At 42.7% G+C, this 13,488-nt stretch overlaps 7 protein-coding genes and 1 long non-coding RNA gene across 9 annotated transcripts in view; 3 read left to right on the plus strand and 5 right to left on the minus strand.

Annotated features, from left to right (window-relative positions):
- Positions 1 to 468: 468 nt before the first annotated feature.
- LOC6611922 (RIP-like protein) lies at positions 469 to 2,195 on the minus strand. The gene is made up of 4 exons (XM_002036403.2): positions 2,086 to 2,195; positions 1,478 to 1,717; positions 1,353 to 1,418; positions 469 to 1,298 (listed from the first exon to the last, which is right to left on the minus strand). Exons 2-4 carry the CDS (start codon positions 1,598 to 1,600, stop codon positions 894 to 896), a joined length of 594 nt encoding a protein of 197 aa, XP_002036439.1. The 5' UTR covers positions 1,601 to 1,717; positions 2,086 to 2,195; the 3' UTR covers positions 469 to 893.
- A 75-nt stretch (positions 2,196 to 2,270) lies between these two features.
- On the plus strand, positions 2,271 to 3,376 carry LOC6611923 (60S ribosomal protein L7). Its single transcript, XM_002036404.2, has 3 exons — positions 2,271 to 2,373; positions 2,455 to 2,753; positions 2,824 to 3,376. The coding sequence occupies exons 2-3, from the start codon at positions 2,455 to 2,457 to the stop codon at positions 3,281 to 3,283; spliced, it is 759 nt and encodes a 252-aa protein (XP_002036440.1). The 5' UTR covers positions 2,271 to 2,373; the 3' UTR covers positions 3,284 to 3,376.
- Positions 3,377 to 3,749: 373 nt separating this feature from the next.
- Positions 3,750 to 5,452, minus strand: LOC6611924 (protein hunchback). The gene is made up of 3 exons (XM_002036405.2): positions 5,326 to 5,452; positions 4,663 to 4,948; positions 3,750 to 4,264 (listed from the first exon to the last, which is right to left on the minus strand). Exons 1-3 carry the CDS (start codon positions 5,340 to 5,342, stop codon positions 4,115 to 4,117), a joined length of 453 nt encoding a protein of 150 aa, XP_002036441.1. The 5' UTR covers positions 5,343 to 5,452; the 3' UTR covers positions 3,750 to 4,114.
- A 424-nt stretch (positions 5,453 to 5,876) lies between these two features.
- LOC6611925 (sorting nexin-17) lies at positions 5,877 to 8,086 on the minus strand. The gene has a single exon (XM_002036406.2). The coding sequence runs from the start codon at positions 7,957 to 7,959 to the stop codon at positions 6,487 to 6,489; it is 1,473 nt and encodes a 490-aa protein (XP_002036442.1). The 5' UTR covers positions 7,960 to 8,086; the 3' UTR covers positions 5,877 to 6,486.
- Positions 8,087 to 8,282: 196 nt separating this feature from the next.
- LOC6611926 (alpha-N-acetylgalactosaminidase) lies at positions 8,283 to 10,632 on the minus strand. Of its 2 annotated transcripts, XM_032726644.1 has the most exons (6): positions 10,546 to 10,632; positions 9,759 to 9,916; positions 9,522 to 9,696; positions 9,034 to 9,465; positions 8,614 to 8,976; positions 8,283 to 8,557 (listed from the first exon to the last, which is right to left on the minus strand). In XM_032726644.1, exons 2-6 carry the CDS (start codon positions 9,908 to 9,910, stop codon positions 8,438 to 8,440), a joined length of 1,242 nt encoding a protein of 413 aa, XP_032582535.1. In that variant the 5' UTR covers positions 9,911 to 9,916; positions 10,546 to 10,632; the 3' UTR covers positions 8,283 to 8,437. The 2 variants fall into 2 exon arrangements, with proteins under 2 accessions (XP_032582535.1, XP_002036443.1); XM_002036407.2 differs by lacking the exon at positions 10,546 to 10,632 and having other exon boundaries at positions 9,759 to 10,218.
- LOC116802339 lies at positions 10,238 to 11,018 on the plus strand. The gene is made up of 2 exons (XR_004362696.1): positions 10,238 to 10,485; positions 10,573 to 11,018. It is a non-coding gene; the product is annotated as an uncharacterized LOC116802339 (long non-coding RNA).
- Positions 11,019 to 11,020: 2 nt separating this feature from the next.
- LOC6611927 lies at positions 11,021 to 11,777 on the minus strand. Its single transcript, XM_002036408.2, has 2 exons — positions 11,321 to 11,777; positions 11,021 to 11,258 (listed from the first exon to the last, which is right to left on the minus strand). The coding sequence occupies exons 1-2, from the start codon at positions 11,697 to 11,699 to the stop codon at positions 11,086 to 11,088; spliced, it is 552 nt and encodes a 183-aa protein (XP_002036444.1). The 5' UTR covers positions 11,700 to 11,777; the 3' UTR covers positions 11,021 to 11,085.
- Positions 11,778 to 12,208: 431 nt separating this feature from the next.
- Positions 12,209 to 13,488, plus strand: part of LOC6611928 (ATP-dependent RNA helicase DHX33) — a 2,530-nt gene continuing 1,250 nt past the window's right edge. Inside the window, exons 1-4 of the mRNA XM_002036409.2 lie at positions 12,209 to 12,316; positions 12,423 to 13,288; positions 13,346 to 13,421; positions 13,487 to 13,488. The exon at positions 13,487 to 13,488 is cut by the window's right edge and continues 781 nt beyond it. Of these exons, the coding sequence (XP_002036445.1) occupies positions 12,447 to 13,288; positions 13,346 to 13,421; positions 13,487 to 13,488 (920 nt within the window). The 5' untranslated portion in view covers positions 12,209 to 12,316; positions 12,423 to 12,446. The remainder of the gene's footprint in view (positions 12,317 to 12,422; positions 13,289 to 13,345; positions 13,422 to 13,486) is intronic.

Genomic DNA, 13,488 nt, shown 5'->3' on the forward strand with positions numbered 1-13,488 from the left:
TGTACATATAGATGCTACCACAATGGATTTCGTTCCAAAGCGAGAAGAGCGCGCCGCGTCCCCAGTTTGCCATTCAATTATTATTATTATTCTTTTTATGTAATTTTTGTATAAACAACACAGAACGCAGAGATATGTGTGGCGCACGTTTGGCCGCGATTAAGAAATCTTCGCGAAAAGAAAAGGCCAACCGACTCCGACCGAGCGTGGCGGCTCACTAAGCACACTGAGCACACACACTATCGCCAGGCGGAAAACCGACGAAGTGCCAGTCAGCCCGAACTCGAGAAGATATTGCACTGATCTGAATCTGAATCTGGAGAATCGCGCACGTGCGCGATGGGAAGAAGGTCTTCCCACATCGCCGGAATCGTGGGGTGCCAGCCCACTGATACCATCGACCCATATATGATGCACTCAATCAACTCGAAGCGAGCCACAAGTTATAAGCAATTAATACATAGTTTGTTAAACTTTACAAGAAAACCGAAGAGAACGTTTAATATTCTTAAAACAAACTTAGTCTAGAATGTCACATTAGAAGAATGGTTTTGTTTGAATTTGTAAGAGCTTATAGTACATTTTATAATTCTGTAATTCCTAAGATTTTAATCTGCTCTGAAAAAATAACAATATGCTTAAAGATCTCATTTCTAGCCATAACTCATAGCATTCTTTGGATTTAGATTAATTAGGGAGGAATATCATCTATCACTGTTTTAACAATTTAATATCAATATAATGCCTTCGTATTTTAAAAATCTTCTGTGCAGATCTCTGGTTTTTTTAAGACTGACTGAAGCTTAACTTATGTAACCTATCTTATTATAACTAATAAACTCTTTTAAACTAGCTAGCAGCAGTCAGCGGTGAAAACCAGCTCCATGGACGACCTAGACGGAGGAGAAGTAGTCGCAGCTGCCGCACATGTCGTATAGAAGTCCCGAAGCGGGTTCGATGAAGAATCGCAGGGCCTGAGTGCACTGAAGTTCATGGCTGGCGATTTGTTGTTGCAGCAGTATCTGCAGCTGTTCCATGTTCGCAGAGTGCTCGAAGCGGATGCCACACTCGCAGATGAAGGCACCTTTGTGATGGCGTAGGTTTTTCAACTGACAAACTGGGCACAGAACCTCCTTTTGCTGCTCATCGGGCTCTACGTAGAGCGTTTCCAGATTCTTTTCGCCCAGGGCATACCACTCGTTGACATCGGAGAGTAGCTCCTCCAGGATCAGCTCCTCCAGCTCCACATCCTTCTCCAGCTCACTGAGTTCTAGGCGCAGGATTTCCCTGAGTTCGGACTGAAGAAATGGGTGGTTATTGATGGGTTTGCTATGGAGATTTGTATGTCTTACCATTTGGATTTCTCGTTGGGCATCCGTGCATCTATTGCGCGTTTCTATGATGCGCTTGCGGTATTTCTACAGGGTATTAATGTGTAAGTATATTGGGTTTTTAAGGGGTACACTGTTGTCTTTACCTCTCGCAGCATTTCGCGAAGTCTCGGCATTTTGTTGCCCAGCCGCTGTCTTTTGGCCACATCTTGAGCATGCCGCTTTTGCTCCACGGAGGTGCGATAAACCGGGCTTTGAGTGGAGTTCATTTCTGTTTGTATATGTGGTTATTTTGGTTGTTTTGAATCTTTTCTTAACTAGATTAGTCAATGTCGTCAATAAGGCAAGGTTCCAATTTTATGGCACTGTTGGGGTGTATAAGTGATCTAAAAAGTATAGGGTATACGAAAATAATTAAGTAAAATTAAGATTCGACTTATCTCTACATATATAAAACTTTACTAAATAAGCACAATTACTCAAAACACAAATTAGAAAAAAATATTGTGATGTCGGCTGGTGAAACATCTAAATATCCGTACTTAAAACGAAACAAGCTGCATAAAGCGAATAATAAATATAGGGTACTTTGCTTCAACAAACAAAATGTATTAAATTAACTGAGTATCATTAAAATGAACCCAGGAAATCTTGAAAAGCAACTTGATCATTGAATATGCGTATATCTACAGCTCTCACCACGCAATTTATGAACTAGGATAGGTCTAACTACCTTAAAAGCTTGTTTAACTACCTTAACTTGTGATTTGTTGTTGATTTGATTGTTGGAAAAACAACTTTATTGCTGAAATAAGAAAAATCCGCGCAATCTGCTGTTGCTGCGCTAGTGGTGGCACTTCTTCGATAGCCCACTCCACGGCCAGTGTGACCGTTTAACCGATATCGCGCGTGTCACGTGTGCTCGCATTTTGCAGCACTGAAAGCAGGGTTGCACCGATTTGACAGCCCGAAGTTGGCGTATAGCACGTTTCCGGTCTTTCTTTCCCTTTCTTTTACCAGCGTGTGCAGTGACTAGTAAAAGGTTAGTGCGATATTTTCAATAAAAATACCATCCAAAGTGTGAGGAAACCGCTCAAATGACATTGTTTTGTGCCGCCCACAGATGCCTGCTCCGGTCGTCAAGAAGCCAGCAGCGAAAAAGCTGCCCGCCGTGCCGGAATCGAAGCTGAAGTTCAGCAAGAAACAAATCTCCAAGCGAGTGGCCGAGTCGAAACGTCGCCTGAAGAAGGCCGCCGTGATTGCCCTGCGCAAGAAGGAGAACCTGGTGCGCGCCGAGAAGTACCAGAATGAGTACATCAAGGCGGAGCAGCGCGAGATCAAGCTGCGTCGCTTGGCCAAGAAGCGCAACCAGTTCTACGTGCCCGCCGAAGCCAAGTTGGCCTTTGTCGTCCGTATCCGCGGGTGAGTCTACTATTGCTCCTCCATCCACAAGCCACTCCAATTCATGTCCAATCCCATTGAACGCCAACAGTATCAACAAGGTGGCTCCCAAGGTCCGCAAGGTTCTGCAGCTGTTCCGTCTGAGGCAGATCAACAACGGTGTGTTCATCAAGCTGAACAAGGCCACCATCAACATGCTGCGCATCGCCGAGCCCTACATCACCTGGGGCTACCCCAATCTGAAGTCCGTGCGGGAGCTGATCTACAAGCGTGGATTCGTGAAGCACAGCCGCCAGCGCGTGCCCATCACCGATAACTTCGTGATCGAGCGGAAGCTGCGTCAGGCGCACAGCATTCAGTGCGTCGAGGATCTCGTCCATGAGATCTTCACCGTGGGGCCCAACTTCAAGTACGCCTCCAACTTCCTGTGGCCCTTCAAGCTAAACACCCCCACCGGCGGCTGGCGCAAGAAGGCCAACCATTATGTCAACGGTGGTGACTTTGGCAACCGCGAGGACCAGATCAACCGTCTGCTGCGCAAGATGGTCTAAGGACACCTTTTGATTTATGTGCTGAAACGACAACTGCAGCGGTTCGATGTAAACAGTGAGAGAAATAAAAGTTACTTTTATAAACACACGAAATGCCGTTCAGTACAAAAACGCAGTGTTTTCGCTTCGATCTGATGATTTAGTCATTGAGACTTAAATTGAAAAATATCAGTGAAGAGAGGATCTTTTTAAGGAACTTTTAGTAGCGTTTAGTTGCTTAAAGTACCAAAAGTTTCAATAGTTTAAAATTAGTTGTTCCTTCCAGTTTGAAGTTACATTTTTCCTTTTAAAAATTCGCTACTTTAGATGTCTTGCACTTTGCTAGGATTAACCCCGCGTTCAATATAATTTTTTGGTTTGCTAATTGTTTATAGTCGATGTATAGCGATATTTAAAAGTATTAAGACAGATTGTATACACTGCCGTTTGCTTTTGTATACCCATTATTTAAATTGAAAACACAGGATTCTTGTTAATTTGTCTACGCTCTAGATTGTTTATTGTTGTTCTGGTCAAATTTTAAGCGCGCTTAGTGCACAACACTTAAATGCAGATAGCAAGCTAGATTCAGGGTGCCAGGGATAAAAGTCGTTTGTCAATGTACACTATATTGAATCATGGTTTGCCTTTCAGCTGGCAGTGGATTTAAATCGTTATTTTTTACACACACAATAGTCCAAAGCAGTTTGCAAACAAACATAAACTGTAGATTCCAATAGCATGGAAATTAGTCAATAATCGGGGGGAAGCTGGCACCCTTTTAAATGTATAATTTAATTAATCGTTACCACATGAAGCACATGCCGTTGTCCGCTGTTATGATTCCCGCTTCTACTGGTGTCCACCGGCCTGCGTGGTGGTCACATGGATATTCTGCACCAGGCGCTGGCCCCAGTACTCCTCCAAATCGAATGGCTTGAAGTTCTTCAGCTGATTGTCGGATTCGTTGCAGTACAGCACAGGTGGGCCCTGATCGTAGACCTGGAGAGAGAGCAAAGCATGAAGAGCAACCGACAATTTGGACCGGGGACCGCGAAGCTCATTGATTTAAAAGATACCTAACTTAGTTTCCATAAGAAACCTATTAAGATTTCAGAAAGTATTAGTAGTATAGCTATTTCCATTGACCTACGCACTCCAGATTTCTTATAGCACTTATCAACTGAATAGTTGAAACAAGGTCTTGCTGCCTAAAATGCATAGAATGATCCTGCAATCGAAATTGGAACTATGCACTATCTTTTCCTATTCTTCTAAAGAAAAGATGGGACTACACAGTCTGAATAACGAGCAAGTGTTCACGGTCCCTGTTGTCCGCGTGCGAAAAGCGAAGCTGGGTGACAAAGGGGCGGCCTTTTGGATCCAAGTAAGCTGCTCACCTTGTTCCATGCCTCCCGGATGTAGCGGATTAGCTCGTCGTGCTGCGAGATTGGCAGGCTCTGTTGTTGCTGTTGTTGTTGTTGTTGCTGCTGCTGTCCGGCGGCGGAGGCGTAGAGCGGATTGCTGTTGTTGTGGCCACCGACGGACGGAGAGTTTCCGGCACTGTGGTTATTGTATCCCGGCGAATTGGACGCCCCCGCCGCCGAATTGTTGTTGTGGTGGTGATGGTAGCTGTGCGGCGCACCGTGCCCGCTGTTCTGCCGCCTAATGTTGTACGGATAGCGTCTAAATCGTAAATATTAATATATTTAGTTATTAAAATTAACAAATTTACACTTTAATAAGAATCCCAAAAATTGTCTTTTAAAAGTGCAATAAGATCATATGGCCTCTATCTATGCTGATTAGTTCCTACTAATCAAAGTAATTAGGTTAGATATGCTATTTTCAAAATATTTTTAATATTTAATTCGCAGTTCCATGTATAATTAAATAGCAGTAACGGTTAATAGGTTGGAAGATCGCACATACATACAGGCATGTATATACCCGTGGATGTGCGTATGTGTGTAAACACAGTCTTTTGTCGCTTGACGCACACAGGTTAATTTCGAGGAAAAGTAATGATTTTGGGTGCGTGTACTGCTCTCCAAATACTTTACCCATTATTGCGATCCATGTTGTCAGGTGCTTGTGTAAAATTAATCTCCCCAAGTTGTGTTGTTTATCGCCGAAATTTTATTTATATTCCGTACAAATCTTTTCTCTTCAGTCGCAGTGTGACCGCGTCTGAATGGTCCACCTATACCAGGAAATTATACCAAAATAATGGTTTCTTGGCGCCCACCGGCTCGAATACCCCTAACTCCATTTAAGCCGAGCTTATTTCAGTTAGTAAATTCAAAAATATAAATGAAATAGCATTTAATATACAATTAAATGTTTTCTAGCTTTATTATATTCTCCAGATATTAAATAGTTATAAAAGTAATTTATCATCAGCTTTTTCCATTAATTATCCGCTTCTTTTTATGATTTAAACGTTATTAATGCTATATAATTATTTTACTCCGCAACAATGCAACTTTTGTGTTTCCCTTTCACTATTAACAATTATATTTAAAAATGATCTAGCTTGAATTCAATGACGTGCTGAAATGACATCATTTTATTACCTTTAAAGCGCCTAAAAAGATATTTGCTAAAAAGGCAGTTCGAAACATTTTTGTCATTTATTTGGAAGTGAGTCAACAGATAAGGGAATGTACATTCATATTTCATTGTTTAGTTTTTTTTTTTTTTTGCGGGAAATATCCGGTTGGACTCATTCCGGATGCCATAGTCATCAGTACATTTATTTTTGTAAAATGCATAACATATTTTCAACTATCTCTAAAGTAAAGAAAGTTCCACGTACATATATTACAATACAAGAAATGATAAAAGAGATAAAAGTATCCGTCGAGCATCCATTTACAGATCATTTACAATAGTTCAAGACGTAGATCTAAGTAATGATGGTAAAACGTGCCATTCATCTTGAGCATTCAATTCTTTACAACACATTTTAGCGCCTTCATTCAATTAAACTTATGTTGCGCAAATCCCACTTAGTTCGGGCTTCGTAACACTTGCAAGTAGCAGATAGATTAAAGTCTTTCTTATTACACACATATATAAAATCTTCAACCTTAGTCGAATGAGTTAAGCTGCTTCTGCATCCGCAAATGCAATGGGTTTCTAAATAGTTTGGCGCGCCTTTTCCTTTTCGGAAAAAGGACTCGATTTTTGGCAACTCACGGCAAGCATTCCCTTTAGCACACTCATAGATCATCATCGCCGATGCCCTCGAATGCACCGTTGGCCACACGAGCTCCATTGTCCACCACGTCGTTGCGGAAGAATACGGCTCCGAAGGTACGCGAAGTGGTCAGCCTGGGCTTGGATCTGGGCGCCGAATCCTCGGACAGAAACCTAACTGGCGGCGTTGTGGGCGCAGTGGACGTAGAACACGAGGAGGATGCCCACGTCGACGTGGAACAGGTTGAGCTGGGCGTTGATGAGGACGACGTTACTGCGTTCTGCTCCTGCTCCTCATCGCTATTCTGATCCTTTCCGCTGCCAGTGCCTCGCTGTAAGAGCTCGTCGACCATGGCCTGCAGGCATACGGACATCAGCATGGCCTGCTCACTGTTAATGGTGATCCAGCGCAGTGTCTGCTTGCCAATTAGATACTCAAAGGCCAACTGAAGGTGCGTGGGTTCCAGCCGCGATTCCAGCGTATTGTGTGTGACGCTGACACGCCAAGAGCGCATCCTGGTCACCCTGAACTTCGTCTCGTAGATCTTAACGCCACGTGCCGTGCGCAGGGCCAACTCCTTGTTGCCAATGCTGATTAGCGCCATTGTGTCCGGTTCCGGATAGTCCACCTGCGCCTCATCGAACTGCAGGCAGCCGTAGGAGGGCAGCTGACGCACCAGGTCCATGTACTCACGCGCTCTTCCCTGCATCTGCAGGCTGTTCAATTGGCGACCCTCGCCGGGCGTACAGATGACCACCCACTCGCGGTTCACGTCCGCAACGGTCTGGTTGTAGAGCAAATTCAACGCCACCTTGCTCCCGGTCAGCTTGGCATCTCTACTCGAGTCCCAGTAGCAGGTACGCAGCAGCAGCTCGCAGGGCTGTACATGCAGTCGCGTTATATACGGCGACTCGAAGTCCATGAGGCGTCGCACCAGGTGCAGTTCGCCAGATTTCCTCTGGCGCCGCACTAGGAACAGACAGAAGAAGCGCACCAGCTCGTCGGGCAGCTGGAGCTCCCGACAGACGCTCTTGAGCAGCGCACTGGCGTTCTGCTGCACCGAGCAGTTGACCAGGATGCGTTCGCCCGCCGGATTCGTATAGACCTGCACCTCCAACTGCTGTTCCTCGCAATCGGTGGCGACCTGGCCCTCGGCCAGTGCCGTGTCCAGTTGGGCGCGCTGCAGGTACTGCTGCAAGTGGGTGGATCGGGCCAGACGGTTATCCTGGCCCACCGCCTGCAGGTACTGCTCCAGGGAGCTGCGACGCGCCTCCAGTTGGCCATTGGTGAGCGGCAGGAGGCGTTTGGGTGGAAAGGGCGGCAGGGGGACGCCCACACAGTGCCTGCGCAGCTGGTCGTTCAGCGAGTGCAGCTGTTTGTAGCGCAGGACGCAGTGGTGGATGCCGTTGATGTGTATGTTGTAAGCCGTGTAGGTGGGCGAGGAGCCCAGCTCTTGGGTGTCCGGTATGGAAAAGTGCATCCTGCTGCTGTGCATCGGCGCCCGGCCAGCGGATCACACATGCATTGTGAAGCGGCTCCTCTGCTAAGCGCAGCAATTGCTCTCAATTCAATTAATTCGTAGCTTCAATTGTTCACTTTTCGCACAGCTGTGTGACCGTACGCGCATGGTCGCAAAATAACATGCGCGTCGAAAATACCAAAAAAGAGCCGTTTCAAATAAAAAGGTCGTTAAAAATGTTTAAATTTTTAATTTAAATAATTATAATAGATATAATACGCTCATTTAGTTTTATTACTTTTATTAGATATATATGTAAACCTAAACATTGGTTTGTAGAGGCACAGAAATAATATGCATTATAAATTGTGTGAGTATTTAATGTTGAACCTACACACTAGAGAATATTGTTTTAAATTGTCAGTCGCTAACGCAGGAAGGGTTGAATTCAAGTTTATGGTCAAATTAGTATCAAATAATATTATCATAGGCGATCTCAACTAACATATTGCATTTACAAGTCAACTGGGTACTGAACTTCTCCTTTTAGCATAACCACGCCCGAAGGATTTACCTTCACTTTGATTTTGGTGTTGGGATATAAAACCCCATAGTCAACATTTTCGTAAAGGTCCTAAGATGATAGATATGATAAAAAATCAAGAATATTAGGACTAGTGATATATTTACCTCCACTCTGTAGCCAGAAAAGTTAATCAGGCCCAGTTCTTTCAAAGTAACCGAGATATCCGATGGAGTTCCATCAGTTCTTCTGTTCACAAAGGCGATTGCGTAGGAGTAAAAGTTTTGATAGAGCGGTCCAATCGGTCTTGACCAGATCTCAATGCCCTTGTGCTTATAAATCCTTCTTCCCTGTATTCCAAGCGGATCCTGATCCACGGCGATTATCTTTCGATTCTGTAGAATATGCTTAAACTGCGGACGAATCGTTCTTAAATCAACCGACATCAAAAGTGGAGCGGCCAAAATGGACCAAATTGCGAATTGGGTTTTTGCTTGCTCATAACTCAGTCCGAAATTTCCAATAATCAACTGAAATTGAGTTGGCAAAAGATAAAGTATTTTTAGCTAAAAGCTATAAATGCCCACCATATCTGGATCGTTCCAATGACCAGGACCTGCGTTTGGCGCAATTACGTCCTGATTGTTGCCATAATAATCGATTATATTCTCCACGGATGCCCAGGAGTCCTGGATGTCGTCATAGTTTCTCCACAAGTTGCAGTGCGTTTGGATGGCCGAGTAGTTCGGCTGTATTCCCGCATAAATCTGATACACTGGCCAGCTGCAGGAATACACCATCGATTTGCCCGTGCTGTTCAGAAGTCTGCCGAAAGTGGAGTAGCCATGATCCATGTCGTAGGGCAGGGCATAGCAACCATCTAGCTTCACGTAGTCCACATTCCAGTCCGCGAATTGAAGAGCATCCTTCTCCTCATAACCAATAATGCCCGGATATCCGGCGCAGGTGTAGTTGCCGTAGTCCTCGTAAATTCCAAACTTAAGGCCTCTCGAGTGAATCTTCAATGGCAAATTGAACATAAGCATAATCGCTATCGATTAAATTCTATACTCACATAATCAGATAAGGCTTTAATGCCATTGGGAAAACGTTTGCGATCAGCTACCAGTTTTCCATCGTGACTGCGATGTTTTTCCAACCAGCAATCGTCGATATTTATGTATTCATAGCCAACAGATGCATAGCCATCCGCCACGACAATATCAGTCATGGTTTGGAATAGTTGTTCACTGCAAATACCAATTTAATGGTTTCAGTTAACTAAGTTAATATTTGCACACTTGAGGCTTACCTAATACAATTATCTGGATCGTTCACGCAGTCCGTGTTGCATCGAAATCTCTCCCAGGAAAGCCAACCCATTGGAGGAGTTTTGGCGAGCCCATTGTCGAGGCATTTACACAAGGTGCTACTCAGTAAAATGATCCAAACAGTAGCTAACATAGTTTTCTGAATTTTGTGGCAAAAATGTTTAAATATAAGTGATTAAGTCGGTTTGGTGCAGCTTGTAAATAGATACTTAAGATACATAAATATATTGTATACACATTCATATCATCTTTCATAATCTAGTTTTTATATTGGATCTTTTGGTTCGATGTTGAAATTAGAGACATCCAAACAGTCTGGCAACGCCGCACTGTAAGCCTGGCTTGCAGGTTCGTTGAACAATGGGCAAAAAATAAAGAGCGAAAAAAAGAGAAAAAGGTAATTTTCAGTAGAAGAGCAGGTTTAAGACTTTGACTCTGTATGTGGAACGGAATGGTTCTCGGTCTATTGTGCTCGAGGTATAATGACAACAACAGGAGCTCAGCTTGATAACAATGGAGCTGTATATTAATTCACGACCTGGTGTTAGAAAAAATGACCAACAAACGTTAATCTTCAAAGCCAGGAAGCTGCTTTCAATTAATAACTAAAATATAACACTTAAACAGTTAATTATGGAGTTTGGATTATTTAAATTAATGTTCATTTACACACTGTCTGGCAAATTTGACTTGTTGTGAATTTCATACGTACGTACACTTAAAAGAAAAAAATAAACTAGTTTGTGCACAGAAATGTGTGGTACATACCAATGATTTCTATTTGTATATTTGCAGCGCAATTAAGTAATAGCGTTTTTCGCATTGGAGCCGGTTTCTCGTAGCCAATGGCAGCTTATGTGAGCTGCAGCTTAAATCCTTCAGTATTTAATTAAACTAAATTAAGAAGTTTATTTAACTCCGATCGGTTATTAAACCAATATTTAATGTGAACTTCAGTTTTAAACGCTTCAATGCCATTTTAGCCACTTAGATGGAACTCCAAAAGTAAATATTATGTGGCGGTGGCAAATGGAGACATTAAGAACTAAAGCACATAAATACGTATGCAAATGTATATATATACACAAAACAACATAAAAAACCAGTTTTTTTTATGAGAGTAAAGTGCTTTTAGTACTTGAGTTGCGAGGCTTGAAGTTGTATATGTGATAAAGTGCTCATTTATTGCGATACTGCCTTTAAAACAATGCATTAAATACATTAAAATTAAACAAAAAATATATCAGATTTGCTTAAATTTTATTAAAACTTATTTACTATATATCTGGAAATGTTATATTTATTTGGCTAGTAACCGTCGATGAGCTTAGCTATGTTTTTGTCTCTAATGAACTGGCATTTCTGTTCGAATTGCTGTAACGATTCCTCCATCCTAAAGAACTCCGAATTGATCATTTTATTGTTTTTACGAATCTGATTAAGGAATATATCCATGGGGGAAGTGTCTTCTTCTGAGAGTACTGCAAAATAAATATAAAATTATATTATATTATATTAACAATATATGGTATATTATACAAACCTTCCTGATTTTGCTGCACGATAGCTGGTGTTCCACTTGAAATGGTGGATAGATTGGAGCGTCCGATTTTCTCGCCACTTTCTACGAACTGAGCGATGGCGTTGCGGAATTTCTCGGGTATCAGAAATAGTCGATCAACATTTCCCTTTTTGTAACACAGATAGGCGCTCTTCATTTGAAACCATTTTCTGCGGATTTGAGTGGGCGACTTATTTGGAAAACCCCTTTTTTTCATTTGATTGGCGATTTGGATGAAGGTGTACTGGGTGGTGCTGGTGGACAGGGCTCCTTGGCAGTTGTTCACCTCCTTAATCAGGTCGAGCATGCACTCTATTTCGGCGGAGACCCAAAAGTTTCGTTTCAGTTTCTCGGACTTCATGGTCTTGACAATATTTCTGAAAACAAATGTTTTTTAATCTCAAGTTTGTTGTTCTACGTAAATAGTGTGACCGGATCAAGAGAACTTTAAAATATCCGAAACGATAGAACAAACCCAAAAAAAAAGTTGGAGAACTAAAATTTTATATTTTGAATTTACGTATGTTACATTTTTTAAATTTAAGTTGGGAGTAGGTATAACTTTTTAATGCAAATTAATGCAATTTCCATAGCGTATTTTTTCCGTATTTAAAGAAAATAAAAAAAGGGAACTGGTTAAAGGAAGGAAATGTTGAAAAGTTGCGCGATTTCAAAAACATATTTTTGGAATGATTCGCCCTTGCTATGCATATTTTGCATAGGCAAACGATGCAGAAAAGTAAAAAATTTCTCAAATAAAAAAAATTAAATTAATTGTGTAGAATAACATTAAAATTAATAAAATATTTTATAAAATAAACAAGAGACTTTAGTATATACTTAAACATACCATTTTCGCTGACGCTGGCAACCCTGCTGTATTTCGCACGCCTGTTGCTTTCCTTCTTTCGTCTGAAACTTTTATAAAATATTCTCCGGGCTGGAGAACAAAAACCCTTAGAAAAATAGGTGGCACAGGTAGGTGCATACGACTAAAAAATAATTTTATATGAAAAAATATATCGATGTATTAATCGACGACAAAACCCTGACTTAAATGTGCTTGTTGACTTTTCTTCCAAAGAAACGTGCTGCGAAAGTGTAAATAATGGACTCCAAATACTTTGCAACCAGCAGAAACGATGCTGGAGGTCCATCGCCTGTGAAGTTCTCCTTCAAGCGGACGTACGAGGCCATGGTGAACAGTTCAATACTGGAGAAGAAACCCCATGTCGCCCAAGTCAAGCAGACAATAGCTCCCATTCTGCTGACCAGCAAAAGAACCTCCATTGAACAGCAGCAAAAATCACTGCCCGTCTTCAATTGCCGCCAGCGAATCCTCAAGGAACTGGAAGTGAACGACACCGTGCTGATCATGAGCGAGACGGGCTCGGGCAAGACCACACAGATACCGCAGTTCCTGCTGCTGGCTGGTTACGCCAAGAACGGCATGATCGGAATCACCCAGCCGCGCAGAGTGGCGGCCATAACAGTGGCACGTCGCGTGGCCCAGGAGTTGAACGGAAGTATTGGCGACACGGTGGGCTATACGGTGCGTTTCGAGGATGCCACCTCAAGGGCCACAAAGATTCGATTTCTTACCGACGGCGTTTTGCTGCGAGAGTCCATTAAGGATCGACTACTGCTCAAATATTCTGTGATTATTCTGGACGAGGCTCACGAGCGAACCGTGAACGCAGACCTTCTATTCGGGATTGTCAAGGATGCTCAGAAGGAGAGGCGTAAGCAAAAGTTGGGCAACCTAAAGGTAGTGGTTACGTCTGCCACGATGGATATCGATCACTTCGGAAATTACTTCAATTGCAAGGGCATGTACCTTGAGGGCAGAACGTATCCGGTCCGTGTGATGCACACCAAGGAGGAACACGAAGATTACGTCCACAGCGTGCTCGTTACCCTCTTTCACATACACCGCACCACGCCAAAAAAGTAGGTCTGATGTTATATGTATTTACACTTACTGATTTATATGTACATTTATAACAGCCACGACGTGTTGATATTCCTAACCGGGCAAGAGGAAATCGAGTCATTGGCCCAACAAATACGCCAGCTTGCCAAGGTGAGTCCATCGTCGTACAGCCCACAGATTACACATCATTAAAAATAAGTTGCTCGCTATTTCAGAT

The sequence above is a fragment of the Drosophila sechellia genome, chromosome 2L (assembly GCF_004382195.2).
Source record: "Drosophila sechellia strain sech25 chromosome 2L, ASM438219v1, whole genome shotgun sequence".
NCBI lineage: Eukaryota > Metazoa > Arthropoda > Insecta > Diptera > Drosophilidae > Drosophila > Drosophila sechellia.

Excerpts from the sequence above, each read along its gene's own strand:
- LOC6611925 (XM_002036406.2), bottom strand. The coding sequence starts at position 7,959 with ATGCACAGCAGCAGGATGCACTTTTCCATACCGGACACCCAAGAGCTG.
- LOC6611926 (XM_032726644.1), bottom strand. The coding sequence starts at position 9,910 with ATGTTAGCTACTGTTTGGATCATTTTACTGAGTAGCACCTTGTGTAAA. Across the intron at positions 9,697-9,758 it reads GATCCAGATAATTGTATTAG|TGAACAACTATTCCAAACCA; the intron begins GTAAGCCTCAAG and ends TGGTATTTGCAG. Across the intron at positions 8,977-9,033 it reads ATTGGAACGATCCAGATATG|TTGATTATTGGAAATTTCGG; the intron begins GTGGGCATTTAT and ends ACTCAATTTCAG.
- LOC6611923 (XM_002036404.2), top strand. The coding sequence starts at position 2,455 with ATGCCTGCTCCGGTCGTCAAGAAGCCAGCAGCGAAAAAGCTGCCCGCC. Across the intron at positions 2,754-2,823 it reads TTTGTCGTCCGTATCCGCGG|TATCAACAAGGTGGCTCCCA; the intron begins GTGAGTCTACTA and ends GAACGCCAACAG.
- LOC6611927 (XM_002036408.2), bottom strand. The coding sequence starts at position 11,699 with ATGAAGTCCGAGAAACTGAAACGAAACTTTTGGGTCTCCGCCGAAATA. Across the intron at positions 11,259-11,320 it reads CGTGCAGCAAAATCAGGAAG|TACTCTCAGAAGAAGACACT; the intron begins GTTTGTATAATA and ends TTTATTTTGCAG.
- LOC6611922 (XM_002036403.2), bottom strand. The coding sequence starts at position 1,600 with ATGAACTCCACTCAAAGCCCGGTTTATCGCACCTCCGTGGAGCAAAAG. Across the intron at positions 1,419-1,477 it reads TTCGCGAAATGCTGCGAGAG|AAATACCGCAAGCGCATCAT; the intron begins GTAAAGACAACA and ends AATACCCTGTAG. Across the intron at positions 1,299-1,352 it reads CCCAACGAGAAATCCAAATG|TCCGAACTCAGGGAAATCCT; the intron begins GTAAGACATACA and ends CCATTTCTTCAG.
- LOC6611924 (XM_002036405.2), bottom strand. Across the intron at positions 4,265-4,662 it reads TCCGGGAGGCATGGAACAAG|GTCTACGATCAGGGCCCACC; the intron begins GTGAGCAGCTTA and ends CTCTCTCTCCAG.